The 12,184-nt window shown below is 36.7% G+C and overlaps 1 protein-coding gene across 3 annotated transcripts; it reads left to right on the forward strand.

The window, feature by feature from the left end:
• Positions 1-409: 409 nt before the first annotated feature.
• Positions 410-11,971, forward strand: LOC145121552 (uncharacterized). Of its 3 annotated transcripts, none has more exons than XM_079057280.1 (3): positions 410-817; positions 10,387-11,737; positions 11,830-11,971. In XM_079057280.1, exons 2-3 carry the CDS (start codon positions 10,387-10,389, stop codon positions 11,844-11,846), a joined length of 1,368 nt encoding a protein of 455 aa, XP_078913406.1. In that variant the 5' UTR covers positions 410-817; the 3' UTR covers positions 11,847-11,971. The 3 variants fall into 3 exon arrangements, 2 of the variants coding, with proteins under 2 accessions (XP_078913406.1, XP_078913407.1); XM_079057281.1 differs by lacking the exon at positions 410-817 and adding an exon at positions 8,440-8,761; XR_013714598.1 differs by lacking the exons at positions 10,387-11,737; positions 11,830-11,971 and adding an exon at positions 1,234-1,503.
• Positions 11,972-12,184: the final 213 nt, after the last annotated feature.

The raw sequence follows: 12,184 nt of genomic DNA on the forward strand, positions 1-12,184 counted from the left end.
AGAGTCATTATAAAATGATATTTGCTAATGATATATGATCCTATATGGTCACTCCTAATAGCAAGTTACTACTTATTGATTATTTATTAGAGTAATTTTATTATTAATAAATATAATCAATACTTGTATTTAATTAGAAAATTATTAATTTATGAAAATAATATTTTAGCAACTAATTGTGAATTATTGTGTCCAGGAAATAATAAAAAATGAGAACAAAAATTAGTTATATTCACTTGGTATGAATATATGAGTCGTGTACAATTATTTGGACACTTTAAGTGATCATCTAGTTACTACATGTAACTAGCTAGTTAGAAGCTTAAGTGAAAGACACACCGTGGTCCCACTTACCTCCTTATTGTCGTGAAATGCATGAAGGGTGGGAGGCTTGAGTGTTTGACTTCTTTCTTTCACCCATGCTTTGTAAGAAAGCATGACACATGCATTTAAAGTATGGTCCTTCTTACATGTGTGTTAGTATATAGAAAACAATATGAAGCAAAAAATAGCTAGTTTTTTTAAACTTATTCTCTTATTCTTCTCCGTTCCCAAAACCGAGAGCATGGGTACTCTCATCCATCTACTCTCTTGCATGGTTTAGTGTAGAGTTAAGGTGTTATAAGTTGCTTCCCCTTTAAGGCTTATTTTTATAAGTTCTTTAAGGCTTAAGAAATTTTTAATAAAAGTGAAGACTAACATCTTGAAGTGGTTTATCCTTGCTTGGTGGATACTTGTAAAGGAACCGTCCTTTGTGTTCTTGCCTTGTCATCTTCATCAACTTCCAACCTCCCGAGAGGAATCAAAGTCTTCCAAGGTTGAAGTTCTTTTCTTCCTATGGTTGTGTTTTAATCCTTCTATGCTTTGTAAAAGGTTCATTTGATGGGCATAAAATGGTTTTATTGATATTCATTTTAAAATGCTTCTATTGCGAATCTCGTAGTTTTGACATTATAATTAGACTATTTTTGAATATAAACTCAACAATTGGTACTAGAGCCATTTTTGAAAGCATGGTTAGATTATATATTTTTGGTATTATCTTGGTTTTTGGAAAATATGGATAATTTTTTTTGTTAAAAATGAGTTCATACATATTTTCTATGCCAACTTTATAATTGTTATTTTTTGTGACAAAAGTTTACATATATATCTTGTCACCAAAGTTGTCTTAGAAAAATAAATGTTGTTTTTATATGTTATAATAGTTTATTTTATATAAAATATTACCAGATATAGATGGATAATCACCCCCCTCTGATTTTATAAAGGTTTTTATAACTTTTATAAAATGTTGAAGTTTTGCTACTTAGAGCTATCAAAGGAAGTGGGATGACAAAGTGCAACATGTTAAAGATTTGGTCTATTTTTCCCTTTAGGAAAGGATTTGACACTTTTGTATTGGCTCACAAAAGTGTCACTAGCTCACAGTTTGTTTTATGTAATTTTACATGCTGGTGTAGTATATATTTATGTTGATGTTATGTTATAATTGTTAAATTAGATTTCACATGAAAAATAATATTTTTAACATAAATAACATCACATGGAGTTTGGTTTTAATAAGATTTGTATTTAACATAAGATGTAACAAATTATGATTTTAAAATAAAATCGTTTTTTTTATAAAAACATTAATAACAACAAATTTTGATGATTAAAATTTTATAAGTTTAAAATTGGAATTTTAGAGACTTATCAAACTCCAAACCTAATATTACAATTTTTTTTATTAAAAGGTCTATAAATGTTGTTTAGCGCTCAAACGTCAAAACTTAATACTAGATATTAAATTTAAAAATTTGATCGCATAAATTATATAAAATTAGATTTTATAAAAGAACAATGCTAAAATGTGATTTTAAATAAAAGTACATGAGTTTTTGGATGCATGCAATAACCATGATATCAAATATTTTTTAAACTAGAATTGTAAAAACATTGAAAGACCTCTTATTGTGAGTTCAAGGCGATATCCAAGATATCTGGGACAAGGTTTGAAAACTCAAACCTTAAGATAAACACAAAATAGAGGCAAGTAATCTGTCCAATTAGGTCTGATAGACCAGTCAAGCCTTGAAAATATTAAACAATAAAGTATTCAAGATAATAATAAAGAGTAATAAAGTGTGATAAGGAACAAGAACAAAGAGAGTGAGAGAAAATGATTGACCGGATGATTCTTGATGATTCGTGAAAGTGTGAAAAGCAGTAAGGAATTACATAGGGTGATGTTCCTATTTATAAAAACCTAGGACCAATCACACGAGGAGAGATGTGTACTAAACATTAACTGCAAATCAACCACCTGACACATCGGTGTGTTGGCATTTGTATCCTACATGCGTTACATCAAGATAAGACAAAATACAATATGACAAAATAGTAGTGATCTTGGATCACTTAGTCTATGACCCTCTTCGGAAACTCTAACATCTCGGATATCATCTATCTCAGAACTACATTCATCTCAAAATCTTGGTAACTCAGATTGTCTAAGGATCACTTGTCTTGAACTAAAAATATCCCTTAAGTGACCTTAGCAATCAATGAGCCTTCACTTCTATTCTCCAAAGGCAAACAAATATGCCATTTTCAACCAGCTTCTGACTTCTATCCACCATGAGAGTTGCTTGATCAGTTCCAGCTTTGTTGCTTCGGAAGCTTAGGAGTTGGTAATTTTGGTGATAATTTTTTGAAGCACATTGGTGTAAAGTAGATGCTTTTATGGAAATCTGAAAACTCCTTCTTTGTGAATTCTTCTTCTTTTACACATATACGAGCTTAGGATCTATGATAGGACCTTTATTTAGCAGATCAATTTATTCAAGCTTGGTGTCGATTGGAGCAATCAACTTCTCAGTTCTGAATAAAGAAGCAAAATCGACATCTGAACGGCCAAATTTAGCAATATAGTATTTTCTAAAATTTAAGGCAGCATTGTTGGCTCCAATGCCAGTTTCAGAGTCTTGATTATTCTTGAGGTGAACAACAAGTACAAGAACATCGTTTGGGTCGATGGATGGAAAATTAGCATTCGATATAGTGATATTTTCTAAGAATTCCTAGTGATGTAGTAATTGTAAAGCATGCAATCTTGTCTGAATTTGCTCAAAATATTCATTCTGCATCCATTATTTTGTGTGATTCTTCGTTTTGACCAGTATTCTTTCACAGGAAGAGAATCAGTGGAGTAGAGAGTGTGCAGGCGTTCTCTTTCGGCACGAACAAGAATTTCTTGTTCATCGGATGGATGCAAAGGTGGGAATTTCGCATAGAATCTGCCATGGGGAAAAATAGGCAGATCGAGCTATTTTGAGTCTAAAGCAGGAAGATCACAACTCACAAAAGGAAACATGAGAATATCGTATAATCTTCCTTTTGGATAGTATGGCGAGATTCCAGACAGAGGATTTGGAGAATCCTTGAAGGCTTGGATTCGAAGGCTTTCCTCAAGCGCCTTGTGATCTTGTGACCAGACCTTGGACTTTCTTGACGACTTCATTAGGCTGACCGGATCGAAAGTAATTCATTTTCCCTTATCTTTGATCGGAGGTCTAGGGGTAAATTGAATGATTTGATGAGCGGCTGGAGTCACAATCACTTTGGAAATTGGCATAACTAATTCCGGGGTAGGAAAATTATCATCCTTCCTGATAGGGGATACTTCATCAACTTGAGTAATCTTGGGAAAGGGAATTGGAGGTGGTCTCGGTTGTGTTGATCGGAAGGAATCAATGTCCAGCTGTGTTTTAAGTTTGGACATCTCCATTCTTCATTTATAAGAGTCAGCCAACATTGATGGCCATGAAGACCAATTTTTCTGCTCTTCGACAGAAATGATTTTTCATAACGAAGGTGGCACTTTTACAGATTTGAGCGCTAAGACAACTCTTTCATTATCCATATCCACATCATCATATTCATGTCCAATTACCATCAACTCATCTTCCTCTCCATCTTCAATAGATTCATCTTGGAATTCCGAGCTTGGCATCCATCAGGTCATAACCACTTCTCCTCCTCTCGCATTAGAAGGCCTAGATTTTAGTGCAAGCTTCATATCATCCTTAAATTCTCCAAGCTTATCAAATACCTTTTGAAAGATTAGGTTGACCATCTTCGAAAGATTATCATAGGTGTCTGCAGTGTGAGATTGATCTTTAAAAGTATCAAGGGCGTCTTCAAGGATCAAAGGGACTTCATCAAATTTGTATTTTGGAATGTCCACAAAATGTTGGGTAAACTGAATGAATTTGACGAGGAATTGTTGCATCATAAGGTTCTTTGAGTCCTTTGAGTTAATTTCCCTTTCCAAGCATTGAATCTTCTTTTCATGCCAGATGAGAGTTTGCTTGATGAGCTCGTTTGTGGCCTTGACTAACTCATCATGGGCTGTCAGCATTTTCCGAACAGTGTCTTCATGATGATTGATGAGATTGGCATAGCATTGTTCAGACTCTTCCATTGAATGCTTGAGATGGAGAGAGATCAATTGATCTAGCTGTTGCTCTCGATCTTGAATGGATGGGACGGTAGACTTGACATCAAGAATGAATTTAATATTAACATCCAGTTTTGAGTCTATGGCTCCGACCTGAGCGTTAACATTATCTACTTTGGCATTAGCATGATTAATATTATCTCTCATCTCGAGCAGTGCAAAGGTATCAAAAATATTTTTGTCTGAGGAACCAGTATCGGAACTGGATCCTTCGCCTGAAGTGCTCGAATCATCACCACTATCATCCGGATTACCACTAGTGCCACCAGCAGTATGGGATTTTGTGTGATCATCTTCGCTACCATCACCTAGGTCCATGTCTTTGGAAGATGATTGAAAATTGAGTTCGATTTGGGGTTTGGAGGAGGAATATTAAAAGAACTGAAATTTGATCGGGAAATAAGAACATTTGAGACATCAATGTTTACATCATCAAACATAATCTGACAGCCAACTTCATCATTTGCATTATCATGAGGAGGACGAACCGAAATCAGATTGCATTCAGGAACATCTCCTTTAGCTTCATCGAGGATCTGAGTAGGGTCATCTGAAAGAGTGTTATTGGGAACATATAGACTCGTTTTTTGAACAACATCATCATTCTGAGGAGGCTCATCCAAATTCTGATTGGAGTCGGGCACATCTGTACTTGGAATCTTCTCCGCAACTTTGGCCAATGGATCATCCATGAAACTGGGAACATCACCGAGATTTCGGAAGGTTGGCTTATTGAACTCGTTGCCAACATCGGAAAGAAAAGCATCAATGTTAGCATCCACGGGGTACTTGTAATTGTGTGGAAAGGTACCATCTTTTCTGTGACGCATCCCAGTGATCATGTAAACGATTTGGTCTTGAGTAATATATAGGTGTTGGATTTGATCGATGTCAAGTAAATCATCCTAATCGAAATTAGTAGCACCCACACGTCCTATATCCGTGGTGGATATCGGTTGGTTGTGGCTTTTGAACTTGGAGGGACAACTCCTTGTCGGAATACGGAGGCCACAAATCGTGCTTAAGTAGAAGAAAACGGCTCAAAATTGATTCGTGAGTGTGTTCCAGGGGGCTCCAATGAACTTTGTTCAATACCGAAACCATCCTGTTGGGAGGGTGGGGTAGATTATGTGCAGACTCCCCATGAGTGCATATAAGTGATTTTGAAACTCTGAAGGGTGCTTTGGAAGAGTGGGCAGGAAGGGTTGGCAGAGACCCAGAGTCAAGTCATACATTGATCTATGAATCCTGTTGAGAGAATTCACCGGTTTGGTTCTGGTTTTGGCTTTGACTTGGATAGGAGAAGGGGTCGGAAGCTTCTTAGATTTGATCTTAATACGACCTCCTTTCTTGGATGATTTCTATCTTCCCGAAGGGATAATATTTGAGGTATGGGTAGCAATTAGGCGGTCAACTAATTTAAAACCTCTAGGCGTTGTTCTTTCAAGGGCTAATCGGAAGGAAGAGAGTCCAACATGTGTTGTGGTAGACGTCAGATGGGACCAAAGGAAGTTTGATTCGGTAAATGATAAGGCTTTAAAGAGCAGTATACCTTTGGCGATTCCAACATCAAGGGAACATGTTCATGTGTGTCTGAGTAGATTTTCTAAAGAGTGAGTGCCCAGAATCTCGGACTCGGAATCTTATTTACTTTCCGATAAACAAAAAACTTTCGAAAGTCTTGCCACAATACTTCAGGTAGGTCAACAATGTTGGATATTCCCATGAATATGCTACAGACCATGTACAACCATTCTTTGCTCAGGGAGTTTGTACCTCCATGCTTTCTAGAAGTCCCTTCATTAAAATGTGCATGAGGATCGTCCATATCCTAGGAATTGTCGATTTCTTGAATTCTTTGGACTTATACTCCCCTTTGAAACCGATTTGATTCAAGAACCGTTGAGATTCTTGTGTAGTGGGTTCAACAACTTGAAAACCTTCTAGATTTGGGGAAACCCCAATTACTTTGAGGAAGGTTTCTTTTGTGGTAGGAAAGATCTTGTCATCAGTAATTTAGCACTCGAGTATACCGTTGTCAATCTTCACACGTTCAAAGGCCTTGAACAGTAATCTCAGAGAGAAATTAGGATTTGGTACTTTGGTGAGAGGGATTGAGATAAGATGGTGGGAGATAAATTTGATCATCACTCGAACTGATTCGTCGTAATCTAGCAGGTTGAGAGAAAACAGTTGAGTGGTGTCCCTCTAGATTGGTTCAGATGAAGAAGATGTACCAAATCCTTTGGAGGATTTCTTCTTCAATGGGGATTTTGTGATTTTGGGCACCATTGATGAGTTTGAAGCTTTGAAGATGATGAACGCAGATTACAGAGGAAGTTCTAAGGATAAAAGAGATAAAGATCGTAAAGAGAGAACAGTTAGGATTCAAATTCCTTATATAGGTAGGTTTGTTTCGGGTCGGGTCGAAGAAGCAATAACGAAATGCAACTCGGAAACAGATCTCATTAAATGCGGGGTACTCAATTACCCTCCTATGTGGAACTTAAACCCATGGTGAAAGGACATTTGCTGGTGCAAAACAGTAATTGTCAATTCAATTCATAAAAGACTCAGTCAATTCTTATTTTGCGTGCCAAAGCATGTTTATTGGGACTTAAAATATGATCATATAACCGTTGGACAAATATTTTGGAAATTTCAGTAACTAAGATTTAATGAAAAACTTAAAAATCGATAATTATCCATTTATTTGAAAGGTAAGTCAAATCCATGAAATTCAAAAAAAAAACATAAGATGCTTCCGATAAATGAAATTCATTCAGTATTGTTTGATATTGATATGAGAAATGGCACAATTTCCAGAATGGATATTAGAGACAAAAGTTACATTGAAGATCTTAGAGGTCCAGATATATAAACATGAATTTAGAAATTCCGAGAGATACAAGATTAGAGCTCGGAAAGAGAGAAGAACGAGATCACATTACCATTTCATATTTGAATTCCGATATAATTTTATCAAAGATAGATCAAAATGTGAAATTCCGGATCTCCATGAGAGACTTCTCAAAATCACGGACAAGATTTAATTTTGGAATAGATTGACTTAACTCAAGCATGATAACCTGAAAGAGCTTAAACTAGATGAAAGGTTAGACATAAAGACATATAATGATCCTTTATTTTCCGAGATGAAGTATTTACGAGGATAAATAAATTAAACTGAGAATAATTTGACTTTCCAATGTTGCCATCAGAGAGTACAAACTTCTTTGAAAAACTGAGGATCAGGTGGCATCATTTCCATTTTGTTTAGAAAACTATTGAATTTGGTCTGATCTAATGCCTTGGTGAATACATCAGCGATCTCATCATCAGTTGGAACACAAATTAGGTCAATGTTACCGTACAAAACATGATCTTTTATAAAATTGTACCAAATGTCGATGTGTTTGGTCATGACATTCTGGATCGGCTTATGAGAAATCACAATGGCACTTTGAGAGTCGTAATAGATCGAAATTTGTTGAAATCAAAAACCATAGTCTAAAAGCTGAGATTGTATCCAGAGAAGTTGAGATATGCAGCTTACAGCACCGATGTATTCCACTTCAGCTGTTGAGAGTGTAATACATGTGTACTTCTTGGACGGCCAACTAACCAATATTCTGTTGGATTAGTGTCTAAGTCCATAACTATATTTGGTATGAACTTGACCCGGTTGTAGCATGGTCCTTTTGGGTTGCCTTCACCAAAGCAACTTGACTGGATAGTTAATGGAGAAAGAGGTTATTATGGTTTATTAATATATTATAAGAATAATATATTAAAAGAGAAATCATATTAGTTAATTAATATTGGTCAATAATTAATTAAGAAATTAATTCTGTGATAAAAAGAGATTAATTGACCTTAGGGGACTGGAATTGCAATTATAAGATAATTGGATTTTGGGCTGTGGATCTTGTGGATTAAGGGGGTGGACAAAATTAGGGTGGAAACCCACCTTGAAATCGTCCAAGCCTCATTCCAGAATGTTCCATTGGACTGCTTAAGGCCTAAGTCATCCAATTAGGGTTTTGACTGAAACCCTAGCAGCACCACTATTTAAAGGACCCCAGGGCATCCAAAATCGGCTACCAGAAGAACCCTAGAGTCCTTAGAGCCGATTTTGTGCCTCCATATCCTCTCTCAAAGATTAACCTTCTTTCCTTGGTGTTTGTGATCGATTAGAGGTATTCCATTTGTGATACTAGGGTCTCAAAGCTTGAAGATTCTTGCAACAATCAAAAGGTAATCATCTAAACCTGTTTATATGTTATTTCGATTTTGATATGCTAGATCTAGGGTTTATAAGCTTTGGATAACTTGCATGTACAATAGAGAAACCTAGATCCAAAGCTTTAGGGTTTTGCATGTGCACCATAGGATTGATGTTTTGCTAAAAACCCATCAGTGGTATCAGAGCCTTGCTTGGTTTCTATTGTATTTGATGCATTGTATCCTTATTGATTGCTTAAAATCGAAAATTATGCCTTCTGTCTGACAGACTCGTCAAGTCACCTGATGAACTCGACGAGTCAGATGAACTCGACGAGTCCAAATGGTGACTCGGCGAGTCAGAGAGTCTGACAGAGGGATTTTCGGGATTTTGGCTTATTTTGACTTGGGATAATTACCAAAAATGTTTTTGATTGATAGAATCCGATTTTTATTAATATCATGTGATTATCCTTGTCAAAATAAAAGATATTTATCAATTAATTAGATAATTATTGCCTTATATGATAAACCTTGATTATTTGAATTATTTGATTGAATTATCTTGCCATGGAATTGGATTAGGTCAAAATTAGATAATCACCAATTAATTGTTTAATTATATTATTTGAATTTTGATCTAGAAAGTTTTGAAAAGTTTCAAAACTTGCCATCAAGTTTTGGAATTTAAATTTTTATTTAAAAGTTTAATTTTGAAATATTTAAATTCTAAACCCTAGAATTTTACAAGTTTAAAATTCAACCCTTATACTATTATAGTATTACAAGATTAATATATATATATATATATATATATATATATATATATATATATATATATATATATATATATATATATATATATATATATAAGATTAAGCTAGTCTTACCGTTAGTAGGCCTCATTCACGAAGCCGATCTATAAGGGGGTATAAGGTTGCTGCCTATAAAATGGCAGTTTAATGGGTGTCCACTCTCACCCACCGCTTCCTTGATTGGTGGAGGATCGTTAGCTGAACGTGTAGGATATGGCAACTAATTCCTCATTATAAGTATAGTGAATATATAAAGTAACTAAATGTTTTTTTTTTAAATTCCCAATCTTAGTTACTTTTGGGAAAAATGTAAAAATGATGCTATTCCATGAAATTACACTTTTTACCCTTGCCAAGACGTTAGTGGAGCGTGTGTGGTTAACCGACACACTAATTTGGGTCTAGCAAAGGTGGAAAATGGTGACTCGTTGTTTGTCATAGATCAATGGAGCGTGTGTGGCTAACCGGCACATTGATTAGGTGCCTGTAACATCGAGGGCACCAAGTACATTTGCATGGTTATTGACACCTTGTTTGTGATCCTCGGTATCCCAGTCACAAACTTGAAGGGCATATCGAGATTTAAACATGCCATTGAAAAGTTCAATGAATCTCAAAAGAACTAGGAGTTTCAATACATTTAAAACTTAATTTTGTTTTTTGTTTTTTAGGGTGGAAATTAGTGAATCGTCATTCACTTACCTCCAAATTATTTGCGATTTAGATTACGTCATCCTTCTTCTAAATTGTGAATAATGTTGTTGGATCGTAGCTCTAGTTTCTCATTTGGGTGTTTAATTGAGGATTCTTATCTAATCAAACTTTGTCTCTCTTATTTTTCAGATGTCTACCAAAAACAACAACAACGCTTCTGGCTCGAACTCTTCAGGCTCATTCTCACTCATGAATTTGTGTGGGAGGGTGATTTTCGATGGGACCAATTTTAATGATTGGATCTGCAAGATTCGAATGGTTACCCGCTACGAGGACAAAGAATATGTCCTCGACAAGGAGCTGAAAGAGGTGAATGTCAACACTGCTACTCCCGAGGAGGTCGCTGCCTTTGAGGCCCACGAGCACGATGCTACGAAAGTCCATTGCATCATGCTCGCGACTATGACTGCAGAACTCCAAAAGTCCTACGAGGACTTCTACCCCTATGAGATGCATCTGGATTTACTAGACAGGTACCACCAGAGTGTCAGGAAGGAAAGGTACGGGATCATCACTTCTATGATCACTACCAAGATGAGGGACGGAGAGTCTGTCACTCTTCTTTTTCAGATGTCTACCACAACCAACAACAACGCTTCTGGCTCGAACTCTTCAGGCTCATTCTCACTCATGAATTTGTGTGGGAGGTTGATTTTCGATGGGACCAATTTCAATGATTGGATCTGCAAGATTCGAATGGTTACCCGCTACGAGGACAAAGAATATGTCCTCGACAAGGAGCTGAAAGAGGTGAATGTCAACACTGCTACTCCCGAGGAGGTCGCTGCCTTTGAGGCCCACGAGCACGATGCTACGAAAGTCCATTGCATCATGCTCGCGACTATGACTGCAGAACTCCAAAAGTCCTACGAGGACTTCTACCCCTATGAGATGCATCTGGATTTACTAGACAGGTACCACCAGAGTGCCAGGAAGGAAAGGTACGGGATCATCACTTCTATGATCACTACCAAGATGAGGGACGGAGAGTCTGTCACTGCTCACCTGCAGAAAATGCAGAGATATGTCGACCGCCTACTAAAGTTAAATATTAACTTCGATGAGGAGCTGGTGATTGATATCATTCTTCACTCCTTACCTCCTTGTTACAACCAGTTCCGCATGACCTACCACATGAACAAGGAGGAGGTTACTTTGAGAAAGCTTCAAGGCTTGCTGAGGACTGCTGAGAGCAACCTCAAGGACAAATCTGTTGCATCAACTCCTACTGTCGCTGCCCCCGTCTTGGCTATTGGGCAGGGGAAGGGTAAGAAGAGGAAGGCTCCTTCCAAGAGCCACCACAAGGGAAAGTCCCAAGATGGTACCTCTTCTAGTGGAACCAAGGCTGGTCCCACTGCACCCTCCTCCAACCCGAAGGATGCAGAGTGCTACTACTGCCATGAGAAAGGGCATTGGAAACGAAATTGCCCGAAGTATCTGCAGGACATCAAGGATGGAAGGATAAAACCATCCTACGCAGGTACATATACTATTCAATCTAATAACTCATTGCATGCTATTTCTTGGGTTCTTGATACAGGATGTGGTTTTCATATTTGTTCTGATTTGCAGGGCCTAAGAAGAAATAGGGATGTGGAGCATGGGAAGATAAACTTGATCATGGGGAACAGAAGAGCATCGCTTGTCACCAAGATTGGAGTTTACTCTTTAGTGCTTAGTAGTGGGTTAGGACTAGAGTTGAATAATTGTTGCTATTCGCCAGAAATGGCAAGAAACATCATTTCTTTTCATGGGTTATATAAACAAAGATTTAGATTTCGTTTGATAATGAAAAGGGTTCTATTAATGCTTTCTTTAATGGTGTTTTCTATTTTGAAGCATTGCCTTGTAATGGAACATATGAAACTGTGATGGTTGTAGACAATTTAGGAAATGATGTGTTGTATATCGATTCTTCCAATGATTT

The sequence above is a fragment of the Lactuca virosa genome, chromosome 6 (genome assembly GCF_052849685.1).
Source record: "Lactuca virosa cultivar CGN04683 chromosome 6, Lactuca_virosa_CGN04683_v6, whole genome shotgun sequence".
Classification (NCBI taxonomy): Eukaryota; Viridiplantae; Streptophyta; class Magnoliopsida; order Asterales; family Asteraceae; genus Lactuca; species Lactuca virosa.